Source organism: Theropithecus gelada, chromosome 2 (assembly GCF_003255815.1).
Source record: "Theropithecus gelada isolate Dixy chromosome 2, Tgel_1.0, whole genome shotgun sequence".
NCBI classification, from domain to species: domain Eukaryota; kingdom Metazoa; phylum Chordata; class Mammalia; order Primates; family Cercopithecidae; genus Theropithecus; species Theropithecus gelada.
Genome location: NC_037669.1, coordinates 91,649,409 through 91,675,542, shown reverse-complemented (window position 1 = coordinate 91,675,542; position 26,134 = coordinate 91,649,409). Strand labels below are relative to the sequence as shown.

Here is a 26,134-nt window from a genome sequence, read left to right as displayed (position 1 = left end):
TGGCGTAAACCCGGGAGGCGGAGCTTGCAGTGAGCTGAGATCCGGCCACTGCACTCCAGCCTGGGTGACAGAGCGAGACTCCGTCTCAAAAAAATAAAAAATAAAAAAAAAAATTAAAAAAAAAATAAAAATACAAAAATTAGCTGGGTATGGTGGCAGGCACCTGTAATCCCAGCTACTTGGGAGGCTGAGGCAAGAGAATCACTTGAACCTAGGAGGTGGAGGTTGCAGTGAGCCGAGATCACGCCATTGCACTGCAGCCTGGGTGACAGAGCAAGACTCCGTCTGAAAGAAGAAAAACATATTGGGAAAGGTAGTGGGTGAAGGAATGGGTTCCTAACACAATTTTCCAGGAATTTGGAGAAAATCATGGAACTGTGCAGAGATCCAAGGTCATGGCTACCCATGGTCAATGTTCAGGAAGCTTCCTTACCGTATGCCACAGGGGTCAGCTTCAGGACTGTGTGCAGTGGACACTTGAGGTAGGGCAGTTGTTCTGTAGACACAGAGGGGGATGGCTAGCACACCAGAAATGCCTGGTGACAGTACCTACCTTCTCACACAACCCTCCCACCTCCCCCGGGGCATGGCCCGCACCTGCTGCCTTGTCGAGGAAGTAGGCCAGCAGGCAGCGCATCACAGCCTGGTGGCAGATGACCAGCACATTCTCTTGCCTCTCCAGCTCCATGATGACAGGCTCCAGTCTCTGGACCAGGTCCTCGTAGGACTGCAAGGGCAAGCAGAGAGGTGTCCCTCAGGCCCGGCTCCGGGGGAGGGACAGACACATCCTGGACACTGGGCCACCTACCACTCCTGCAGCTGCTCACCATTCTGGGAAGCTGTGACTGGGCCTCCTCCAGCCTAGCCTTCTGAGGGCATGGGGGTGGGCAGCTGAGGAAAGGGGCCACCTCTCCCATCTCAGGGCCAGGTTCTGGTAGGATTGAGAGTGCAGAGCTAGGCCTCAGGCTCCATCCCAGGGTCCATCTCAGTGCTCACCCATGGGGCTCTGCACTGAATCCTCAGCTATGGAATTAATGTGACTGGAGAAGACTCTGCCTGCTTCCAGCCCACAGCAAAGAGAGTGTACCAACAAAAGTGCAGGGGAAGAGAGCAAAGACCAGGAACTTTCTGGAGTGTGACTCATCAGAAACAGTTGGGGTCCCCAGGAACTATCCTCAGTCTACCTGCCCAGTATCTTCCCCCTATGCCTGCCACGATGTACGGTTTGGGCCCCTGCTGGGCCTCTCGACCTCGCAGGTTTAGATTTTCATCAGTTTCATCCTTCTGCACACAATGAGTGGTCCTTCAAAAATGGCCTCCAGCAGTTGGAATTGAATGTACCCCGAGCTTTGATTAGGAAGCAAGAATGACACACTGATTTGTGCCAGCTCCTGGTAGTTCTGAGAAAATCCTAGATCAGTTCTTTTGGTAGCATGAATTTCTCAACCAATTCTCCTCCCTGTATTCTCAAGTTTGAGCAGCCAGCTGCTTTGTTTCTCCTGACCGTTATCTGGGTTAGTTCTAAATCTGAACTTGGCCTCACAACATGATGTGGGGAATAATTAATGTTTCCAAGAGCTATACTATCCTGAGGATGGTACAGTATAGGGGCCTGTGAGCCTAGTTTCTGGGTGGAGGTGCTTCTACATGTGTACATATACGTGTACATATGTGTGTTGATGGGGGGTATTTTTATTTGGCCCCTGCCCCAGGCCACCTCCTGGAATTGGAAGGAGATGCCTCAGTCAAGGTGACCCTCAGTTTCTGACCTGGGGCTGGGGCTGACCTCTGTCAGAGAAGGTGACAAGCGCAGTGGCTTGTGGTAGCCAACTCATGTGTGGAAGGTCTCCCCGGGTCTGGTGCCAGGGCTGGGGGTGGTGCCTGGAGCCACAGGGAGGATGGGCTCAGCCTGTGACAAAAGGAAGCATCCAAAGGAAGGGTGAGGCCCGAGACAGGGACGCAAATGAGCTGAGACCCAAGTCCCAGGTCTGCCATGGTCTCCCCAACTCCCCAGCCATTTGAGCACCCTGGAAAGGGCCGACAACTCCCTGGGAAAGGAGCTGGCCTGGGAATTCCAGGGGACAGCTCACTGTCTATAGGGGTCCCAGGAAAGCCTAACCCCACAGACCCCCGACCTCAGGCCCTGCCCTTCCGAATTCTCCACCCCTGGGAAGGGGAAAGACAAGAATGGAGAGCAGGGAGCCAAAGGTCTCCGGGTTGAAGGTCTGCCCTACACAGTACTGCCCACCCCACACCTGAGGAAGGGACTAAGGCCTGGGCCGCACAGCTGGGAAGGGGTGGAAATGAACCACACACCCAGGCTGTCCTGCCTCTGAGACCAGGCCCCTTCTGCTACCCCCGCAGCCCCTGTAGAGCCCCACAGGCCCTCAGCCACAGGTGGTACTCCCAGGCGGGTGGTAGGTGGCTGGGACTAAGCCCCAAATCCCACGTACCTCCCCTTTAGGGTACCGGTACCGGTACTTGTCCTGGTCCCGCAGGGCGAACTCCAGTGGATAATTATCCTGAATTTCCTCATAGGTCATTTCCTCACAGACGCCCTAGGGAGATACCACAGTCATCACACCTCCTACAATGCCTAGAAGACAAGCCTTGGGGGTGTTTGGGGTGAGGCAGCATCAAGCAGAGGAGACCAAATTCATGGGCATTTCCTGGGCAAAGGGAACAGAAACCTGTCCAGGGAAGGGAGGCCCTCTAGGAACACTGATCATTGGTGGTTCCTTGTTTGTAAAAAGCTACCAGGACAGCCTTGTCCACCTATCCATCACCCATCCAATACATACAGAGATGCTATGTGTTTTTTCTTTTCTGTGCTGTGAAAATACTTCTCGTGAGTATAGGTTGTTATGCAAACTATGATGGAAAACTTCACTTGTGTTATTTGGGATACACACACACACACATACATACACACACAGCATAGATCATCTTCTACAAATGCCATTAAAAAAAAAAAAAAAAAAAGCTGACCGGGCATGATGGCTCATGCCTGTAATCCCAGCACTTTGGGAGGCTGAGGAGGTCAGGAGTTCAAGATCAGCCTGGCCAACATGGTGGAGGAGGCAGTGGTTGCAGTGAGTTGAGATTGGGCCACTGCACTCCAGCCTGGGCAACAGAGAGACTCCCTCTCAAAAAAAAAAAAAAAAGAAAAGTTGGTTGGGCATGTAATCCCAGCACTTTGGGAGGCCGAAGCAGGTGGATCACCTAAGATCAGGAGTTCAAGGCCAGCATGGTCAACATGATGAATCCCCATCTCTACTAAAAATACAAAAATTAGTCAGGTGTGGTGGCGCACGCCTATAGGCAGGAGAATCACACGTACCCAGGAGGTGGAGATTGCAGTGAGCCGAGATCGCACCACTGCACTCCAGCCTGGGGAAGAGAGTGAGACTCTGTCTCAAAAAAAAAAAAAGATGGGGACATATTGTATTAGAGTGGGTCCTAAATTCAATCATTGGTGTCCTTTTAAGAACGCCATGTAGGCCAGGTGCGGTGGCTCATGCCTGCAACCCCAGCACTCTGGGAGGCTGAGGCGGGTGGATCATAAGGTCAGGAGTCTGAGACCAGCCTGGCCAATATGATGAAACCCCGTCTCTACTAAAAAAATACAAAAATTAGCTGGGTGTGGTGGCACACATCTATAGTCCCAGCTAGTTGGGAGGCTGAGGCAGAAGAATCTCTTGAACCTGGGAGGCAGAGGTTGCAGTGAGCTGAGATCGTGCCACTGCACTCCAGCCTGGGCAACAGAGTGAGACTCCGTCTCAAAAAAAAAAAAAAAAAAAAGAATGCCATGTGAAGGCACGGACAGACACACATAGGGAAGAAAGGCATGTGACGACAGCCACCAGACAGAGGTGGGATTGGAATGATGAGGCTATGAGCCAAGAAATACCAAGGATTGCTGGCAACAACTGGAAACTAGGAAGAGGTGAGGAAGGTTCTTTATTAGCACCTTCAGAGGGAGCACAGCCCTGCTGAGGCCTTCATTTCAGACTTCCAGCCTCCAGAATTGTGAGAGAATCAATTCATGTCATTTTAAGCCACTCATCTGTAGTGCTTTGTTACGGCAGCCCTAGTAAACTAATACATACATTTTTTTTATATTTAGTGGTTCTTTTGTTTTGTTTCGTTTTGTTTTTTGGGACAGTCTTACTCTGTCACCCAGACTGGAGTCCAGTGGTGTGATCTTGGCTCACTGCAGCCTCAAACTTCCCAGGCTCAGGTGATCCTCTCACCTCAACCTCCCAAGTAGCTGGGACTACAGGCGTGCACCACCACACTTGAATACTAACACATATTTTGGTACCAGGAAGTGAAGTGCTGCTGGCTGCTGTAATAAAGAACTAAAAATGTGGAAGTGGTTATGAAATTGGATAGTGGGTAGAGGCTGGAAGAATTTTGTGGTGCATGATAAAAACCTTAGACTGTCTTAAAGAGACTGTTAGTAGAAATTTAGACATGAAAGATTATTCTGGTGAAGGCACAGAAGGAAGTGAAGAGGAAGACAGAGAAAGCTTCCATCTTTTTTTTTTTTTTTTGAGACAGGGTCTCGCTCTGTTGCCCAGGTTGGAGTGCAGTGGTGCAATCTCAGCTCACTGCAACCTCCGCCTCCTGTATTCAAACAATTCTCCTGCCTCAGCCTCCTGAGTGCTGGGATTACAGGCAGAGGCCACCACGGCTGGCTAATTTTTTGTATTTTTAGAAGAGACGGGGTTTTGTCATGTTGACCAGGCTGGTCTTGAACTCCTGGCCTCAAGTGATCTGCCCGCCTCAGCCTCCCAAAGTGCTGGAATTGCAGGCATGAGCCACTGCGCCTGGCCTATGCTCTTTATTCTAAAGAAAATGATACAAAAATGTTAAAAATAAAAGGGAAAAAAAATATAATAAAAAAATATGGACAGGTTGGGCATGGTGGTTCATGCCTGTAATCTCAGCACTTTGGGAGGCCAAGGAAGGAGGATCGCTTGAGCCCAGGAGTTCAAGACCACCCTGGGCAACATAGCAAGACCACATCTCTAAAAATTTTTTAAATTTAGGACAGGTACAGTGGCTCACGCCCGTAATACTAGCAATTTGAGAGGCCGAGGTGGGATCACCTGAGGTCAGGAGTTTGAGACCAGCCTGACCAACATGGAGAAACCACATCTCTGCTAAAAATACAAAATTAGCCAGGCTTGGTGGCTCATTCCTGTAATCCCAGCTACTCGGGAGGCTGAGGCAGGAGAATCACTTGAAACTGGGAGGCAGAAATTTTTTTTTTTTAATTTTGAGAGGGAGTTTTGCTCTTGTTGCCCAGGCTGGAGTGCAGTGGCACGATCTTGGCTCACCACAACCCCCACCTCCCGGGTCTCGAACTCCCGAGCTCAGGTGATCTGCCCACCGTGGCCTCCCAAAGTGCTGGGATTACAGGCATAAGCCACCACACCTGGCCAAAAATTTTTTTTTTTTCTTAATTTAGCTGGGCACAGTGATGTGCGCCTGTAGTCTTAGCTACTTGGGAGGCTGAGGTAGGAGGATTACTTGAACTCGGGAGGTCAAGGCTGCAGTGAACTGTGATGGTGCCATAGGGCTCCAGCCAGGACAACAGAGCAAGACTCTGTCGCTTAAAAAAAAAAAAGAAAAAGAAAAAATTATATGGACAGAAAGCAGGAATAACAAATCAAAACCACAATGCAATACCACACCCATTAGGATGGCTACTATTTAAAAAGAAAAGAAAATAAAACAACAAGTGTTGACGAGGATGTGGAGAAATTGGAACCCGTGTGCACTTCTGGTAGAAATGTAAAATGATGCAGCTGCCATGGGAAACAGTACAGCAGTTCCTCAAAAAAATAAAAGCAGATGCCGGGCACGGTGGCTCATGCCTGTAATCCCAGCACTTTGGAAGGCTGAGGCAGGTGGATCGCCTGAGGTCAGGAATTCGAGACCAGTCTGACCAACATGTGAAACCCCATTGCTACTAAAAATACAAAAAAATTAGCTAGGCGTGGTGGTGTGCGCCTACAATCCCAGCTACTCGGAAGGCTGAGACAGGGGAATTGCCTGAACCAGGGAGGTGGAGGTTGCAGTGACCTGAGATCGCGCCTTGCCCTCCAGCCTGGGCGACAGAGCAAGACTCCGTTTCAAAAATAAATAAATAAATAAAATAAAAATAAAAACAGAATTACCATAGGATCTGGCAATTTTACTTCTAGGTCTATACCAAAAACAACTGAATTGAGAGCAGGGTCTCAAAGAGACATTTGTATCCATGTTCATAGCTGCATTATCCACAATAGCTAAAAAGTGGAAGCTGTCCAAGTGTCCATTGGCAGATGAATGGATACAGGAAATGTGGTATACAATAGAATCTTATTCTGCCTTAAAAAGGAAGAAAATTCTTCAGGTTGGGTGTGGTGATTCACACTTGTAATCTGAGCACTTTGGGAGGCCAAGGTGGTAGAATCGCTTGAGGCTAGGAGTTTGGGACCAGCCTGGGCAACATAGCGAGCCTCCCTTCTCTACAAAAAATAAAAGAATTAGCTAGGCATGGTGGTGTACACTTGCTAGTCCCAGCTACAAAGGAGGCTAAGACAAGAGAATCATTGAGTCTAGGAGTTTGAGGCTGCAGTGATTGCTGCATTGCACTGTAGCCTGGGTGACAGAGTGAGATGCTGTCTTGAAAAAAAAAGGGGGAAGGAAACTCTTGTGCAAGCTGCAACCTGGATGAACCTTGAGGATGTTACGCTAACTGAAGTAACCAGTTACAAAAAGACAAATACTATATATGATTTCACTTACATGAGGTGTATAAAGTAGTCAAAGTCATAAAGACAAAGTGGTTGCCAGGGGCTGGGAGTAGCAAATAGAGTTATTGTTTTTCTTTTTTAAATTTTTTTAGAGATGGGGTCTCATATGTTGCCCAGGCTGGAGTGCAAGGGCCATTGGTGAATGCAATCATAGCACACTACAGCCTCAAACTCATGGGCTCAAGCAATCCTCCCACCTGAGCCTCCCAAGTACCTGGGACTACAGGTATGAACCAACACATCTGGCTTGAGTTATTGTTCTATGGGTACAGAGTTTCTGTTTTACAAGATTAAAAGAGTTCTGCAGATGCATGGTGGTGATGGTTGCATAACATTGTAAATATACTTCATAGCCCTGAAATGTACACTTCAAAACAGCTATGATGATAAATTTTATGTTATGTGTATTTTACTACAGTAAAAAAAAAAAAAAAAAAAGGAAAAACAAAAGCAGGGGTGGTAATATTCAGATTAGTCAAAGTATATATCCACAGCAAAACTTTTCATATTGAAATGGGAACCACCCATAATACAGACCAAGCCACGATGGAGCAGCTGGTACCAGATTTGCTCTGGCCCCAACAAAAACAACTATTATTTAAAAAAGGACAAAATGGCAGGGTGCCGTGGCTCACACCTGTAATCCCAGCACTTTGGGAGGTCGAGGCGGGTGGATCGCCTGAGGTCGGGAGTTCAAGACCAGCCTGGCCAATGTGGTGAAACCTTGTCTCTACTAAAAATACAAAATTTAGCTGGTGTGGTGGCGGGTGCCTGTAATCCCAGCTACTCTGGAGGCGGAGGCACGAGAATCACTTGAACCCGGGAGGTGAAGGTGGCAGTGAGCCAAGATCGTGCCATTGCACTCCAGCCTGGACAACAAGAGCAAACCTCCGTCTCAAATAAATAAATAAATAAATAAAAGGACAAATCAAACAACTGTTTTTAGACACGAGACTAGGCAGGACTGTGATCCTTGAGAAAAGGGAAGCAAGCGGAGGGGAAGAGGCAGCAGCTTACTGCCCAGAGGCACTTCCTGGACTTCAGAGCCAAGCACCATGCAGAAATAATGAAAGATTCAAGAAAGGAAAAAAGTGGAATTCCCGGAGCTTTGAAACACCATATCTGATATGAAAAGTTCACTGGGCCGGGCGCGGTGGCTCAAGCCTGTAATCCCAGCACTTTGGGAGGCCGAGATGGGCGGATCACGAGGTCAGGAGATCGAGACCATCCTGGCTAACACGGTGAAACCCCGTCTCTACTAAGAAATACAAAAAATTAGACCATCCTGGCTAACACGGTGAAACCCCGTCTCTACTAAAAAATACAAAAAACTAGCCGGGCGAGGTGGCGGGCGCCTGTAGTCCCAGCTACTTGGGAGGCTGAGGCAGGAGAATGGCGTGAACCCAGGAGGCGGAGCTTGCAGTGAGCTGAGATCCGGCCACTGCACTCCAGCCTGGGCTACAGAGCGAGACTCCGTCTCAAAAAAAAAAGAAAAAAAAAAGAAAAGTTCACTGGATGGGTTTAATAAAAATGCAGAAGTGGCCGGGCGCGGTGGCTCACGCCTGTAATCCCAGCACTTTGGGAGGCTGAGGCGGGCAGATCACAAGGTCAGGAGATCGAGACCACGGTGAAACCCCGTCTCTACTAAAAAATACAAAAAATTAGCCAGGCGCGGTTGTGGGTGCCTGCAGTCCCAGCTACTCGGGAGGCTGAGCCAGGAGAATGGTGGGAACCCGGGAGGCGGAGCTTGCAGTGAGCTGAGATTGCGCCACTGCACTCCAGCCTGGGCGACAGAGCGAGACTCCGTCTCAAAAAAATAAATAAATAAATAAATAAATAAATAAAAATGCAGAAGTAAAGATAAGTGAACTAAAGCTCAGAAGGAAAAAAAGACTGAGAAAAAATGAACAGAAGAAAGAAAAAAACCAGAAGTTCAGTGACCTATGGGATGATACTGGACAGTTGGCCAGGTTAGAGTCAAGCTCCTGACTTCAGGTGATGAGCCCACCTCAGCTTCCCAAAGTGCTAGGATTGCAGGCGTGAGCCACCGCTCCGGGCCAGAACAGCATCTTTAAAGAGACAAAGGCCGTGCTGGTTCACCTCATTTGTGTCTCCAGATCCCTGGCAGGTTGGCTATGGCTGACTGCAGCTACCAAGCTCCCCTGGCCGCTGATTTCTTGTTGAGCTAGACCATGAGGAACCCTAGCAGGAGGCCACAGGGAGGGAGGAGAGTAAGGTTGAGGTGTCATTCCCAGGCTCACTCCTGAGAATGGTCTAGGGCTCACCCAAGGTCCCATCCTGTTAGGCTGCCCTTTCCTCTCTGCTCCCAGCCCCTAGGTTCCTGTATCCTTTCTCTCTCCTCTCCTTTGCCCAAGGGGAGCAATGGTCACTGTTGTTACAATGCGATGCATCGGCCCTGCGGTGTCCGGGAAGCAGACAGGGAGGGAGGGACGGTAACTACCGCGTCAATCTCGTTGAGGACCTTCCACTGTTCATAGGGCACACCTAGCGCCTCAGCCGTCTGGATTGTCCTCTTCATCTGGCTTGTCCAGACCTTCAGATCCTTGATATTCTGGTCACTGATGAACTGGGCCAGACTCTTGGCAAACTGAAATACATCATAAGCAAACTCAGACCCACAGGTCCTGGGATGCCCTTAAAGCATCCCACAGCCGCAGGGTTCATGAGATCATCCTCACCTTGAACACTCACTACAGGTTTGGTAAAAAGCATGAACTAACTTGTCAGTGACACACATGCTGACACACAAGAACACAGTGCTGTTCTTGTCCACCCTCCCAGACCCTGAGCACAGTAGCGCAGTTCCAGCTGTGACTCATCAGGGCCACTGCCTCCCCACAACCAGGTGCCCTGTGCTTCGTGACCACTGAGGTCTCACTATCTCCCCTGGACTGCGACACAGCCATCTGCTACACTGTATGGACTCAGGTCGCTCCAAGGGTGGCATGCCTCTGACAAAAGGGGCTCAATGAGTGACAGTTCACATGGACACCAGAGATTTGCCTGTTGCTTGGTGACCTTCCTTACATGATGGGAAGATTCTAGGCTGAATGAAGGTCATTCACCTCGACTGCACATTAAAAGAATGGAAGCCCCACCCCCAAAAAATACAAATAAAAAATAAAGAAAAAAAAAAGAATGGGAGCCCAGCCCCAGCACACACACACATGCATAAACCTAGCCATGCAGAGGTACAAATGCAGGCCCATGTGCACACGCAGGCACACATGCACTGACCTCCCTGCCCCGGGGGGACAGTCCTGGGTCCCCGCCAATCCGGCCCTTGAGGTTGAGCTCACTCTCCCCGTGCCGGCAGAGGTAGATGGAGCGGGGGGTCACGTGGATGTTCATGAGGTAATATACGATGCGGCTCTGGATGTGGTCAGCTACACGGTTCACCACGTAGCTCTGACCCACATCCATGATCTTGATATAGGACAGGTCCCTGTCCACAGAGAAGGTAGAAAGAAGCCTGTGAGTGTGGCCAGGGTCCTCACAGAGCACGTCTGGCCAGCCACAGAGTCGCTGCGAGGCCTTGCACCTCTGACCACCAGAGATTACAACCCTCAGGACCGTCAGCTGGTGTGCAAGTGATGGGGGTGAGGCGGGAGCAACACAGTGAGTGTGACGCACAGGCAAACCCTGTGGGAGACAGGAGATGGGAGGTGCTCGTCACTCATCATGCTTCCCAAAGGTGACATCCAAAGTTGGGGGTCCGCCATACCACATCATGACTTTCTCCGCTGCTCATGTGTCCCTGGGGCCCCTCTGGCCTACCTCCGAGTTCTCAACACACTGTCTGTAAGTTGAACCAAGAGACAGGTTTCCCCAGAGTTGTTGACTTGAGAGTAGCTGGCAAACGCTTCACGCCCCCACTCTTCCTGGCCAGCCATCCAAGGACCTGGCCTTTCCTTCCCGTGACCTCCTCCCACTACAGCCCAGTCCAGGTCATCCAAGTGTGCTGAGCAGCTGCCACACCCCACCCTGGGCAGCTGGTGGACGAGACAAGAAGCACAGGAGGATGGTGCCGGTGGTGGCAGCCGATAAGTCCAGCTCAGCCACTTTCCATGCTCTGGATCCGTGTGGCACTGCAGCTTGGACAGCACACTGATCAGTCTCTGTGGGGGTGCAGGGTGTGGGGTGCACGGTGGGCTCTGGTTCAGGCCGAGAGTCCTCTGGATATTCTCAGTTGAGCTCTCACTGTCTGGACCTTGGGACCTTGGTTTGGGGGTGTCGTGATGACACCACCATAAAAGCAAGAGCAATGCTTACTGACAAACCTCCACTCCAGACAAATGGATCACACCACAGAACCATGAAAAGAAATGCTGTGTGGGGGAACCATGAAAGCCACAGAGAGACCCAGGCGGCAGAGGCCATTCAGCTCAGGCCCGGCCTGGGCTGGCTCCAGAACCCAGCTGAGGACACTGCTCTATGCACACCCCAAAAGCATTCATCTCAGAGTTGCTTATGTTTCTTGGTTTACGTGCATCCTTTTTTTGTTTTTGAGACAGGGTCTCACTCTGTCACCTAGACTGGAGTGCAGTGGTGCAATCACAACTCACTGCAGCCTTGACCTCCCTGGGGTTAGGTGATTCTCCCACCTCAGCCTCCTGAGTAGCTGGGACAACAGGGGTGCGCCACCACGCCAGGCTAATTTTTTTTTTTTTTTTTTTTTTTTTTTTTTTTTTTTGAGACGGAGTCTCACTCTGTCGCCCAGGCTGCAGTGCAGTGACCGGATCTCAGCTCACTGCAAGCTCCGCCTCCCGGGTTTACGCCATTCTCCTGCCTCAGCCTCCCGAGTAGCTGGGACTACAGGCGCCTGCCACCTCGCCCGGCTAGTTTTTCGTATTTTCAGTAGAGACGGGGTTTCACCGTGTTAGCCAGGATGGTCTCGATCTCCTGACCTCGTGATCCGCCCGTCTCGGCCTTCCAAAGTGCTGGGATTACAGGCTTGAGCCACCGCGCCCGGCCAGGCTAATTTTTTTTTTTTTTTTTGAGACAGAGTCTTGCTCTGTCGCCCAGGCTGGAGTGCAGTGGCGTGATCTCGGCTCACTGCAAGCTCCACCTCCCGGGTTCACGCCATTCTTCTGCCTCATCCTCCCGAGTAGCTGGGACTACAGGTGCCCCCCACCACGCCCGGCTAATTTGTTTGTATTTTTAGTAGAGACGGGGTTTCACTGTGTTAGCCAGGATAGTCTCGACCTCCTGACCTTGTGATCCACCCACCTCGGCCTCCCAAAGTGCTGGGATTACAGGCGTGAGCCACCGCGCCCGGCCGCCAGGCTAATTTTTGTATTTTTTGTAGAGATAGGGTTTCACCATGTTGCCCAGGCTGGTCTCAAAATCCTGGGATTAAGGAATCCTCCCGCCTCATCCTCCCAAAGTGCTAGGATTACAGGCATGAGCCACTCTGCCCGGCCTGTATTACAGATGCTTATAGAATTATAGAACCCAAGCACAAGTTTGTATTCCAGCCTTTTCACTGAATGCAGTGTTATATTTTCCCATGTCTCTCCACAATGACGAATTATGATGACTGTAATACTTCACCAAGTATTACATTCTGTGATGTAATACTTCACATTATTATTTACCCAGCCCACTGCCCCATGTGTTCTGTAAGACAGGATTTGGTAAACTATGGCCAGACAGTCAAATTCAGTTGCGGGCTGTTTTTATCAAGTTTTACTGGAACACAGCTATACCCATTGATTTACATATCATCTATGTTTCATTTGTACTGTGACAGCAGAGCAAGTGCCTGCAACAGAGGCTGTACATCCTCCAAGGTCTAAATAAAATATTTACTTTCTGATCTTTGACAGAAAATATTTGCCAACCCCTGCTTTAAGACCCCCTGCATAGAAATTCGGCTTGATTTCATGATGGAATAGTATAAAATCCTGACTCGCAGAGTTTCGGATGAGGTAGCAGGTGTTCTGCAAGTCACCTCTGGCCAAAAATTTCTGCCCCAAGGAAATAAACAAGAAAATCAGACCATCTCTGCTTTTTGGTCCCCCAGCCACCACCATGGGGAGCCACAGGAGGCAACCAAGTATGACCCCTGCTGCCCGCCATCGCAGCTGCAGGGCCTGGCGCTGCCCTGACTCACCTATCCAGGTCCTCATCTAGCGACTCGTAGGAGTTCTCATAGCACTCAATGCGCCTCATGAAGTCCTCGGTAGCCTCGTCACTGTCGCGGTTAACATAGTCAGGGCTGCCCAGTTTCACTTGCTGCCGGAGCCAGGCACAGAGCAAGGACATATCAGGGTCAGAAGCCAGGCGGGGCCAGAGACCAAGGAGACTGCGGGGCAGGGGGCTGGAGGAGGTTGGGCCAGAGACCAGGGCGGGGACCTGAGGCTGGAAGCTGAGGTTGGGGGCTGGTCCAGCAGCTCCCTGGTCTGAGTTCTCATACGAGTGCAGAGAGGATATCACTAAGGGTCCAGGGATTGAAGTCCCTCATCCTTGTGGGTACGGGGGAGGCCTAGAGGCCTTTCCCCACCCTGAACTCTCATTTCCCCAGACCCAGATGGCCATTCCTGAGATAAACTGGGGGAGGAGAAGGGAAGAATGAGTCTTTCTTTCTCTGAAATATAAAACATGCCCCTCACCCACCCTCCCACCCCTGCTGAAGGTGCTCTCCTAGTGTCCAGGTGGTTATGATGGGGAGGAGGGGTGAGTGAATGTCCACCAGTCACCCAGCCTTCCACACAGTGGTCCACAGAGTGCAAGGCTCACCTGACCCAGCATTTGATGTTACACTGCCTCCCTACCCCCCGCAAGGTTCAAGATCAAATTAAGATTAGCCAAAACCTGAAAAGGGATGTCCCTGTCACACACGACCTTCTGACAAGGTCAGATGCACTACTCACCACGATGTTGGCAGCTATGACCTCAGGATCCACACAGATGGACTCGACAAAAAAGGTCTGCGGCAAGACCAGAAGCGCCGGGATGGTGGGAGGGAGGAACACGGACATGTTCAGGGCCTCCTGCCTTGCTCGGAGCTCTCCAACCCCCGAGGCCCATGCTGACCAGCAGCCAGGCCCTGAAACCCTGCTTCAGGGGGCTGGAGGCAGGGTCAAGGAGTCCGGAGCTAAAGCAGGTGCTGCCCTATCCTAGACTCTCCCACCAAAACCCCCTTCCCTCTGGAAAGCAAACCCCAGGTAGAGACAGCCCTTCTCATCCCAAATTACACTCAGGAGCCATGCCAGCCCCATGCCCCTTATGCATCAGCAGGCGGTGAAAGGAGCCCTGGAGGGCAGGGGGCATGCCACAGTTCCACCAAGGAGAGGAGCCAAGGAGGCCTCACCTTGTAGCCATTCTGTTCTCCAAAATTAAAGATGGTTGCTCTCCGTTCTCGGGTGGTGTTTGTGGCATCAAAAACCTAGGACCAAACTAGGGTTAACTCAGCCTCTGGCCCTGGGGAAAGTAGGAGTCACCTGAGGGCCGCAGCACAGGCTCTCTGGGGACTGGTTTTTTACAAGGACCAGCTGCTTCCAGGGCCACCTGCCTGGCCAGTCTCCTTCAGACTTGCAAGGGCTGGGCTGGCCCTCCCCTTCCTTGGAGAGAATGATCCAAGGAAGATGGAAGGAGAGAATGCCTATGCTCCCAGCAGGGGAGCAGACCCTTAGCACAGAAGAACCTACTCAGTGCTGCTCTGCACACAATGGGCACTCAGATTGTGTTTGACCAACAGGAATTTCAGTGAAACCAGTTAAACCTGGTGAACTGAACCTACTTTTATTTCTACTCCATCTTGACACCCCAGTAAAATGGGAACGGAAAGATAAAGAGAAAAAGAGAGGACAGGAGATGGAGGCATCTACAACATTCTGTCAGATAGATCCATGGTGACGGACTCAAAGTCATGGAGGAAACCAAACACAGGTGCTCGCCAACCAGTTCACACCACCTGCGCAGGACCAGAGAACTCAGGAGGGTGTGCTGGCATTGCTAGGAAAAGGGACAAAGGTGGGGAGGAAATGGGAAGACTGGCTGGCTGATAAAGAAGAGCTGGAGGCCCAGGCCCCCTTCCCAACCCCATCCAGCTGGGCACTGACCCATCTGGAGCTCTTTGAGAAGCATCCTTTGATGCGGCCCACCCACCAGCATGTCTAAGCCGTTTTTTTAACAGCACCATTTTTTTATTTTTTAAGTTTTTGTTTTCTTTTCAGAGATGGAGTCTCGTTGTGTTGCCTGGGCTGGAGTGCAATGGCTATTCACAGGCAAGATTATATGCACTGCAGCCTCAAGCCTCTGGGCTCAAGAGATCCCCTAAACTTAGCCTCCTGAGTAGCTGGGACTACAACTGTGCACCACCACACCTGGGTTACAGCATAATTTTTTTGTTTTTGTTAAAAAAATTTTTTTTTTGAGACAGGGTCTCCCTTTGTTGCCCAGGCTGGAATATAGTGGAGCAATCATAGCTCACTGCAGCCTCAACCTCCTGGGCTTAAGTGATTCTTTCACCTCAGCTTCCCAAGTAGCTGGGATTACAGGCATGTATCACCATACCTGGCTAATTTTTTTTTTTTTTTTTTTTTTTTTTGAGACAGAGTCTTGCTCTGTCGTCCAGGCTGGAGTGCAGTGGCGTGATCTCGGCTTACTGCAAGAATTTGGAGGTGGAGGTGGAGAATTGCTCCACCTCCCTGGTTCAAGCAATTCTCCTGCCTCAGCCTCCTGAGTAGCTGGGACTACAGGCATGTGCTACCACACCTGGTTAATTTTTGTATTTTTAGTAGAGATGAGGTTTCACCATGTTGGCCAGGCTGGTCTGGAACTCCTGACCTCATGATCTGCCCACCTTGGCCTCCCAAAGTGCTGGGATTACAGGAGTGAGCCACTGCACCCAGCCACACCTGGCTAATTTTTTTTTTTTTTTTTTTTGAGATGGAGTCTTGCTCTGTTACCCAGGCTGAAGTGCAGTGGCATGATTTCAGCTCACTGCAAGCTCCGCCTCCCAGGTTCACGCCATTCTCCTGCCTCAGCCTACTGAGTAGCTGGGACTACAGGCACCCGCCACCATGCCTGGATAATTTTTTGTATTTTTTTAGTAGAGACGAAGTTTCACTGTGTTAGCCAGGATAGTCTCAATCTTCTGACCTCATAATCTGCCTGCCTCGGCCTCCCAAAGTGCTGGGATTACAGGCGTGAGCCTCCGTGCCTGGCCCACAGCTGGCTAATTTAAAAAATTTTCTGTAGACACAGAGTCTCGCTATGTTGCCCAGGCTGGTCTCAAACTCTTGGGCTCAAGCAATCCTCCTGCCTTGGCCTCCCGAAGTGCTGCCATTACAGGCACGAGCTACCATGTCAGCCCAGCATCATTTTTTTAAAAAGGGCATCCAGCCAGGGCTCACTGGACACTCCAGCAAAACCTTTAACAAGAAAAACAGAAAGTAAATCAAACAAACAAACAAAAAAAAGGAATTTGGGCCAGGTGCAGTGGCTCATGCCTATAATCCCAGCACTTTCAGAGGCTGGGGCAGGCAAATTGCTTGAGACCAGGAACTTGAGACCAGCCTGGGCAACAAGGTGAAACCCTGTCTCTATGAAAAATACAAAATTAGCCAAGCATGGTGGCACATGCCTGTAGTCCCAGCTACTCGGAGGCTGAGGCAGGAGAATGGCGTAAACCCGGGAGGCGGAGCTTGCAGTGAGCTGAGATCCAGCCACTGCACCCCAGCCTGGGCGACAGAGCGAGACTCCTTCTCAAAAAAAAAAAAAAAAAAAGAATCAAGCTAGCATGCAGCCACCAGTTCTAGAAAAAGCAGCTCAGAAAATGAGAGTAGGGATGGAGTGAGTTGCCAGAAAGAGGCAGAGGTGATTTGTCACAGAAATAATACATGACAATTTCCATAACCTGGACAACAAGAGTGTTATGATGAAAAGGGGCCCCCTAGGACCATGTGTGGTGGAGAAGAGAAGACCCACCACAAACCACATCACCCTGAAGACCCTAAAGGCCTCCCAAGAGGAAGGGGCATGAGAAATTCTCAGCTCCCTCTCAGAGATGAAGCTTTTAGGAAGATCAGCAAATCAGAATGACGTGAGACTTCTCCACAGCCACACTAGAAGCCGTAAGACATCAGAGTGATGTTGTAGAAGTTCTAAGGGAAAAGCACTTTCCACCTAGAATTCTATACCCAACCATCAAATGTGAGGATTAAAAAAAGACACTTCAGACATGCAAGGTCTCACACAATTTACTTCCCCAAGCACCTTTCTCAGGAAGTTACTGGTGAATGTGCTTCAACGAAACAAATCAGTAAGTCTAGGAGAAGATGATGTGGGATCCATAGGCAGAACATTCAACCCAGGAGAGAGAAGGGCAATGTCTGTGCTACAGGCACAGATTGTAGCTGGGGACAGAGAACTCCGGAAGGCATGACTCCAAGAAGGAAAAGGAAGGGAAAGAACAGACCCTGTGTTTGACTATATAAGGTTGGGGTAGAGCCCTTTCCCACAGACACCCCAGCTCAACCCTGTTCCGCCCTTCCATCTGACTAGGGGGGCCAACACACAGGTGGAATCCCCTTAACTCAGGATTTGGTGGGTTCCTGCAACAACCAGTAATGCTGGGCAGGACTCTCTCCACACCAGGAAAAATCACATTTACTAAAGACTTAGGCAACCTGATGCCTGTAACTTCTGGGGTGGCCAACAATACAAGTATCCAGAGGGAAGTCCTGCAGGGTCAAGTGCGGCCACCACATGCCCAGAGGGAAACTCCTGGCCCACATCCAGTCTCTCGCTTCCTCCTGCATAGCTGTTGTAGACTTCCTCCCAAGGGCTGGCACCCAGGGCATCTGGGGCACACACACCCTGCCTTCCCCTCCAGATGCCTGATGAGCAAAGGCACAGATGTGGGTGGGCTCCCATGTGTCACTCCCAGCTGTCACCAGGGTGTCACACTCACCGCCACATGTCCCCCCTCCTCACTAAGGAATCGCCGGACGTCACGGAGAGCTGCCAGGGCACACTGCCTTCAGGAGAGAAAACACAGGGTCAGCCCAGCACCCGACCCTGGCTGCAGGAGGGTGGCCAGGGACACACGACAGGAGGAGACATGACAGGAGAAGGAACAGTCCCAAGATCTCTTGCTCTCTTTTCAAAATTTCTCTTGTCTTTCCTCCCCATAATGTTCAGTGTTTGGCTAACTCTGCTCCTGTGAGGTGGAAGGCTATATATTCTTGGCCATTAGCAACATTTTTTAAGCACTACGTTTCTGTATTTTCCCTCATCTTCTCATTGTGTGCAAATCCATGTTGTCATTGTGCCATATTCATGATTTCTAATTGTGATATATTTTCCCTGATTATCAAAATAGGCCTCCTTTTTTTTTTTTTTGAGACTGAGTCTCGCTCTGTCACCCAGGCTGGAGGGCAGTGGCGCGATCTTGGCTCAGTGCAACTTCTGCCCAGTTTCAAGCCCTTTTTGTGCCTCAGTCTACTGAGTAGCTGGGATTACAGGCATGCACCACCACACCCAGCTAATTTTTGTATTTCAAAATAAGCATTTTTAAAAGCAGCCGTTTTCTTGTGTGCATGTCAGGAGTTGGTGGTGGGGATGGGAGGAACGCTAGTGCTGGCCCTCAGGCAGTGTTAGGCTTAATGCTCAACTTTCTTTCCTGAAAGAGAATTCCCCAAACCACCCCTTCTGGGGGAGGGTTCTGCATCTCTGCTTCTATCATATGCATACCCTCCAGAATGGGAATCCCCCACCTGTGACCGAACACTGACTATACAGTTTTCAGATCTTTTTTTTTTTGAGATAAGGTCTCGCCCTGCCACCTAGGCTGGAGTGCAGTAGTGGGATCATGTCTCACTGCAACCCAAACTCCTGGGCTCAAGCAGTCTTCCTGCCTCAGCCTCCAGCGTAGCTGAAACTACAGGGGTATGCCACCACACCTGGCTAATCTTTAAATTTATTTTAGAGATGGGGTCTTGCTATGTTGCCCAGGTTTACACAATCTTTATAAGTTCTCAGCTTTTTCATTTATTGCTGCAAAATGGATTGACACATAAGGATTTTTTTTTTTTTTTTTTTTAGACAGAGTATTACTCTCTGTTGCCCAGGTTGGAGTGCAGTGGTACAATCTCAGCTCACTGTAACCTCCGCCTCCCAGGTTCAAGCAATTCTTGTGCCTCAGCCATCCAAGTACCAGGGATTATGGGTGCTTGCCATCACATCTGGCTAACTGCTGTATTTTCAGTAGAGATAGGGTTTCGTCATGTTAGCCAGGCTGGTCTCAAACTCCTGACTTCAACTGATCTGCCCACTTTGGTCTCCCAAAGTGCTGGGATTACAGGCGCGAGCCACTGCGCCCAGCCAGGATTGTTCTCATCTTTTCTTTTTGAGACGGAGTCTCACTCTCTCTCCCAGTCTGGAGTGCAGTGGCGCGATCTCGGCTCACTGCAAGCTCCACCTCCCGGGTTCACACCATTCTCCTGCCTCAGCCTCCCGAGTAGCTAGGACTACAAGCGCCCGCCACCACGCCCGGCTAATTTTTTGTATTTTTAGTAGAGACGAGGTTTCACTGTGTTAGCCAGGATGGTCTTGATCTCCTGACCTCGTGATCCACCTGCCTTAGCCTCCCAAAGCCCTGGGATTACAGGCGTGAGCCACTGCGCCCGGCCTGTTCTTATCGTATCAATTTCTCCTATGAGGTCTGGAGACAGCTAAATTACCTTTTGATCTATTTTCTTTCTTTTTTTTTTTTTTTTTTTGAGACGGAGTCTCGCTCTGCTGCCCAGGCTGGAGTGCAGTGGCCGGATCTCAGCTCACTGCAAGCTCCGCCTCCTGGGTTCACGCCATTCTCCTGCCTCAGCCTCCCAAGTAGTTGGGATTACAGGCGCCCGCCACCGCGCCCGGCTAGTTTTTTGTATTTTTTAGTAGAGACAGGGTTTCACCGTGTTAGCCAGGATGGTCTCGATCTCCTGACCTCGTGATCCGCCCATCTCGGCCTCCCAAAGTGCTGGGATTACAGGCTTGAGCCACCGCGCCCAGCCTTGATCTATTTTCTTTCCTTCTTCTATGTAAGGGTAAAGCTAGATCTCCTAGCCTTGTGTTTTTTGGTTTTGATTTTTGTTTTTTTGAGACAGAGTCTCACTTCGTTGCCCAGACTGGAGTACAGCGGCATGATCTCAGCTCACTACAACCTCCACCTCCTGGGTTCAAGCAATTATCCTGCCTCAGCCTCCTGAGTAGCTGGGATTACAGGCATGTGCCACCACACCCAGCTAATTTTTTGTATTTTTAGTAGAGATGGGATTTCACCATGTTCGCCATGTGGGTCTTAAACTCCTGACCTCAAGTGATCCACCCTCCTCAGCCTCCCAAGTCCTGGCATTACAAGCATGAGCCACAGTGCCCAGCCCTCCTGACTTTGTTGATCTTTGGATTTTGTGTTTAAACTCCCAGCGTGTCAAAGTCAAAGAGCTCTCATCAGGACGATATGCCTGAAATACAGAGGCAGAAGCTGATCTGGAAACCACAGAGAAATCAGTGGTAGAGCTGAGTCCAGGGCACTGAAAGAAGCTCTCCTCTTATGGCTCCTTGTGACCTTTCTTTTCTTTCTTTCTTTCTTTCTTTTTTTTTTTAAGAGACGGGGTCTCACTATGCTCCCCAGGCTGGTCTTTAACTCCTGGCTTCCAGTGATCCTCCTGCCACAGCCTCCCAAAATATTGGGATTACACACGTGAGCTACTACGTCCAGCCCTTGTAACCATTTCTTTGCCCCAACGGTTCTTTCAGTTAGAGCCTCAAGGTGCTTTCTTCCTCATGCCAAAAACATCTGAATTCTGAGAGTCCGGGTAACTGGCATTTGTGGGGACATTTCTCACCACCTGCACTTAGAGCCCCATGTTCTGGGCTAAGATCTCTTTTGTGGGCTGCTCTGGCCATGACACCACCATGCAGAAGACACCTCAGGGCCCCGGTGGAGATGCTGAGGGAAGAGCCTGGGAGCCTGTGTGTGCGTGTGTGTACGTGTGTGTGTGACAGTGCGAATAGGGTGAAGAGATGCATATGTGCATGAATCCACATGTGTGGGTGGATATGTATGAGTGTGTTGTGCCCAAATATGTACATGTAAATCTGTGAGTGTACCTGTGTGAGCATTCCTTGGGCCCATGTGTGAGCACAGATGCATATACACATAAGCATGCACTATCCCTGTGTGCAGTGTGTGACTAAATGGGCACAGGTGTGAATGAGTGTGCCCGCATTTGTGCACATAGGATGTGTGTGCATGCACCCATGTGTATAAGTTTGTGTGTGTGTGTGTGTGTCCAAGCATATACAGAGTATGCATGTGGGGGTGCCCATGTGTGTACACGTGGTGTGTGTGTATACATCTCTTCATGTGCTATGTGACTGAGCACAAATGTGATCATGCTTGGTGTGTACGTGTGCACAGATCCACATGTGCATACAGGTGAGCACAAGTGTGTATGTGCCCACACACATGCCTCTGAGGTATGCATGTATGTGCACCACCTTCATGTGTAGTGGGTGACTGCATGTGTGTGGAAGAGTTAACACAGCAGGTGTGAGAATGGTCCCCTTCAAAAGGCCTGCTTGTGAGGTTGGCCGTTGGCCAGGATCGGGGAAATTGATGGTAAATGGTTCCCTCTAGTGATATAAAACTTCCCCTGAATTGGCCAGGCGCAGTGGCTCATGCCTGTAATCCCAGCACTTTGGGAGGCTGAGGCAGGTGGATCACGAGGTCAGGAGATCGAGGCCATCCTGGCTAACACTGTGAAACCCCATCTCTACTAAAAATACAAAACAAAATTAGCTGGGCGTGGTGGCGGGTGCCTGTAGTCCCAGCTACTTGGGAGGCTGAGGCAGGAGAATGGCATGAACCTGGGAGGCGGAGCTTGCAGTGAGCCGAGATCGCGCCACTGCACTCCAGCTTGGGTGACAGAGCAAGACTCCGTCTCAAAAAAAAAAAAAAACAAAACCTTTCCCTGAATTATAAGAGGAGCTCACTGTGCATAGACTGTTTATACAAACAACATGGTTTATGTTGGATACCTGCTTTCCTTCTGGAGTCTGGAATTTTGGTACATGCTAGGCACAGGGTGCTTATGTGACCAGCCTCCAATAAAAACCTTGGTCATTGAGTCTCTGATGAAATTCCCTGGCAGACAACATTTCACAGGTGTTGTCACAGTTCAATGCAGGAGGAATTAAGTGCATCCTGTGTGACTCCATGGGGACAGAATCTTGATGCTCACTCCTGGTTTCCTCTGGACTTCACCCCAGGCCCCTTTTCTCTTTCTGATTTTGCTTTGTGTCATTTTGCCATACTAAGTCTTAGCTATGAGTCCAGCTATATGCCCAGTCCTGGGAGTCACCCTAGCAAATCACTGAACCTGAGGGCAGTCTTGGGGAATGCCAACACATCATGTATGAGCCTGCTCAGGTGTGTATGTATATACAGGGTGAGAACATGTGCGCCTGCATGTGTGTAATGGCCCTTGAATCATGTGTGGCTCACGTGAGCCCAAGTATTTATATGTGTAGGTGCCCACACATGTATATATACCCTCATGTATAATGTGACTGTGTACACAGGGGGTGTGCATGTGTATATACCCTGTACATATGGTATATGCATGTCCAGATGTGTGCCTATGAGGTATGCACATGTGTGCACGTGCCCACATGTGTGTGTGCATGGGGGCTTGTGTGTGGTATACGACTGTGTGCAGGAGTATGAGTGTGCCTGTTTAGAATATGTGTACTCATGCCCTTGCATACTTTTTTTTTTTTGAGACACAGTCTTGCTCTATCAATCACCCAGGCCGGAGCACAGAGACGCGATCTTGGCTCATTGCAACCTCCACCTCTCAGATTCAAGCAATTCTCATGCCTCAGCCTCCTGATGTAGCTGGGATTACAGGTGTGTACCACCACATGTGGCTAATTTTTGTGATTTTAGTAGAGATGCGGTTTTGCCATGTTGGTCAGGCTGGTCTCAAACTCCTGGTCTCAAGTGATCCACCCACCTCAGCCTCCCAAAGTGCTAGGATTACAGGCGTGAATCACTGCACCCGGCCTTGCATGCACTTTTCTAGATCTTCTGCTGTGTCCAGTGTCAGAGAAGGACTTCAACATTGTGTGAGTAACTGGGCCTCTGGGAAACACAGCTGTCTCTTCCCAGGTTTTCCACTTTAAAAACTCCGGTTCTTTTATTTTGCTAATTGGGAAATTTTGGGCTGATTAATAGGAAATGGCCCTGTGGCCCAGCCAGAGCCAGCATTCGGATACAGGAGAGAGGGTTTCTAGGGCAGCCACAGGGTGTGCCTGCAGAAAGGCAGCAATGAGCCTGTCCCCAGCTTCTGTCGCAGGGTGACGCTGGACTAGCTTCCCAACCTCTCTTGAGTCTAGGTCTCTTCATTTGAATTAATCCGAAATATCCCTACCTTAGGGGGACAGCCAGAGTGGAACGGCTGGCAGACTCTCCCCACTAACACTATGGATTCAGACAGGACAGACTTCAAATTCAAACTCTGAGTGACCCAAGGCACCCTCCTCACTTTCTGGCCTTGGTCTCAGCATCTGGAAAAGTGAGGCACCACCCACCACAGAAGCTGCTGGGAAGATGAGACAGGCTAGGCTATCAGCATCCACAGCTTGGGTTGTTTAAAATTTGCATCTGGTGGGGGTATTAAAAAATAAAATAAAATAGGCCAGGCACGGTGGCTCACGCGTATAATCCCAGCACTTTGGGAGGCCTTTGGGAGGCCAAGGTGGAAGGATCATTTGAGGTCAGGAGTTCAAGACCAGCCTGACCAACAAGGTGAAACTCTGTCTCTATTAAAAATACAAAAAAATAGGGCCGGGCGCGGTGGCTCAAGCCTGTAATCCCAGCAGTTTGGGAGGCCGAGACGGGCGGATCACGAGGTCAGGAGATCGAGACCATGCTGGCTAACACGGTGAAACCCCGTCTCTACTAAAAAATACAAAAAATTAGCCGGGCGACGTGGCGGGCGCCTGTGGTCCCAGCTACTTGGGAGGCTGAGGCGGGAGAATGGCGTGAACCCAGGAGGCGGAGCTTGCAGTGAGCTGAGATCCGGCCACTGCACTCCAGCCTGGGCGACAGAGCGAGACTCCGTCTCAAAAAAAAAAAAAAAAAACAAACAAAAAAAAATACAAAAAAATTAGCCAGGCATGGTGGCATGTACCTGTAGTACCAGCTACTTGGGAGGCTGAGGCAGGAGAATTGCTTGAACCCAGGAGGTTGCAGAGAGCTGAGATTGCACCACTGCACTCCAGCCTGGGCAACAGAGTGAGACTCCATCATGAAAAAAATAATAATAATTTAAAAAATAAATAAAATTTGCATTTTATATGTTCCTTGACCTACCTATTGAGGAATATTGGAATGATGGACACTTTTTAGCAGTAGATGGGCTTAGATTCAAGTCTGGGTGCTGACGTAAACTTGCTATTTTGTGTGAGACTCCTGGCCTGTCCGAGCCTCAGTTTCCTCATCTGTAAAAGGGGGGGTGACAACAGGCATCAAGAACCCAGCACATGGTAGGTTCAGACATTAGTCCCCTACTTTTTATCTGACTCAATATAACCAGAGGGTCCAGCCTTGATTTTTATCCACAATTTAGCCACAGAAACCTGAATGTCAGGCTCCCCTTCCCTTCTTGGTGCCACAGCCTTGCCAGGCCACACCGAGACAAGAACAAAGGCAGTCTCTGGTCTGAAGGTCCAAGACCCACAGCAGGGAGTTCCTGCCCCCTGGTGGCCAGAGAAAGAACAGGTAGCCTAGTGTGGACCCCAGTGGCAGCCTGGTAGCCTCTGGCCTGGGGCTGGGCTTAATTTGGGGAAGTCACTAGCGCTGGGTCAACCTCTGCTCACTGCCCTATCCTGATGGCTGGGCCAAGAGCAAGTCTCTGTCACCCTAAGTTGATAAGGTGCTTCTCAAGCCCCCAGCTAACACCTCCCGAGAAAAGCACAGCATGGCTGCTCAGACCACCAGCTGGTACTCAGTTCCCTGAAGAAAGGACTCAGTTCAAGTCTGAAAGTTGTTCGGGGTGGGGGTAGCATATACACATTTCTATCTCAGGAATAACAGCAGAAGTGTGAACGACTCACCCAGCAGCACCTAGGAGATGTCAATGCAAAGTCAATCACACCAGCAATCACACACCAAGAACATAGCAAGCACAGGGCAAACATGCTCCAAATACACAGGAGAGAGCTTATCCTGGGGCAAGGGAGGAAGTCCCCCACCCCCAGCTCCATCCCTAAGGCCTGTATGCCTGTACTCACTCAGGTTCTCTTACCCAGCAGCAGGCATCCCCACGGGGGCGCTGGGGTGAGCGAGGATGACCTCCAGGCAGCAGCTCCTATGACCTGTGTGGGCTGAGCCCCTCTCACCTCCCTGAAGCTCTGTCCTCCCCTCCCACAGGCTGTCCTTCCCAAGGACTCCTTAACCCCAGGGCAGGAATGGCCCAGCCACCAGGAGGCCACACAACACACCCTCTCTTCTCATCCCCAAACCCATCACCTCCCACCCCCACCACATCCTGAGAGATCCAGAGACCAGCCTTGTCACACGGCCCTGTCATACAGCCGTCAGGGCCGGGCAAGGCCAGGGCTCAGGAGCAGCTCAGTCATTCACCAGCAGCTCCACTCCAGGGGCTTCTCAGTAAATGGTCAGTAATGTGTTAGCTATCTCCACACTGGGTCCCCCAGCAACCTCTCCCCCAACACCCAACACATATACTTACTTCCTGATTTTCAGGCCCTCTTCATTGTCGGGGAGAAAAAATTCAAAAGATTTGTAGGTCTTGACCATGTTCCGGCGATACTGGCCAACATTGAACTCTGGCGGAAAGGAGAGACTCAGCTTTCACAGCAACAGCAACCCCTACCAACCCTGACCTTGATCCACCCCCAGGCCAAAGAATAGAGGATAGGCCTTCTCTCTTCTCTTCGCCATGCCCCACAAAGCTCCCCTCGGATAGCTGGGGCCAAGCCTCACCCCGAGTAGGCACACCAATCCAGTTCAGGTATCGAGTGAGCTTCTTGGAGATGTAGGTCTTGCCCCTGGCGGGCAGGCCCACCATGACAATGAGCGTTGGGCAGTTGGTCATGCACACTAAAAGGCAAGCAGCACAGTGTCAGACGAGGGCCGGGACCCTCCCAGCAAACCCCTCCCTCTTGGCCTGTGTTCTCTCAGCCTCAGGGCATGGGAATGGCACTAGATGTATCTTCTTGGCTTCCTAGCATCACACAGTTCCTGGAGTGGCCCCAGATGCCGGTTTCAAGCC

The 26,134-nt window shown here is 50.3% G+C and overlaps 1 protein-coding gene across 8 annotated transcripts in view; it reads right to left on the bottom strand.

Annotated features, from left to right (window-relative positions):
- The window catches only part of PFKFB4 (6-phosphofructo-2-kinase/fructose-2,6-biphosphatase 4), a 43,227-nt gene that overhangs the window by 5,692 nt on the left and 11,401 nt on the right, over positions 1 to 26,134 (bottom strand). For 4 of the 8 annotated variants that reach the window (XM_025377091.1, XM_025377089.1, XM_025377094.1 and 1 more), the window contains 11 exons: positions 25,846 to 25,962; positions 25,592 to 25,688; positions 17,752 to 17,818; positions 14,146 to 14,220; positions 13,706 to 13,762; positions 12,946 to 13,067; positions 10,068 to 10,275; positions 9,271 to 9,417; positions 2,454 to 2,558; positions 598 to 727; positions 434 to 496 (listed from right to left, as the gene is read on the bottom strand). In XM_025377091.1, coding sequence (XP_025232876.1) covers positions 434 to 496; positions 598 to 727; positions 2,454 to 2,558; positions 9,271 to 9,417; positions 10,068 to 10,275; positions 12,946 to 13,067; positions 13,706 to 13,762; positions 14,146 to 14,220; positions 17,752 to 17,818; positions 25,592 to 25,688; positions 25,846 to 25,962 — 1,188 coding nt within the window. Of the gene's footprint in view, positions 1 to 433; positions 497 to 597; positions 728 to 2,453; positions 2,559 to 9,270; positions 9,418 to 10,067; positions 10,276 to 12,945; positions 13,068 to 13,705; positions 13,763 to 14,145; positions 14,221 to 17,751; positions 17,819 to 24,210; positions 24,339 to 25,591; positions 25,689 to 25,845; positions 25,963 to 26,134 lie in introns of all 8 variants that reach the window. The other 4 variants (XM_025377097.1, XM_025377090.1, XM_025377092.1 and 1 more) reach the window with 4 other exon arrangements.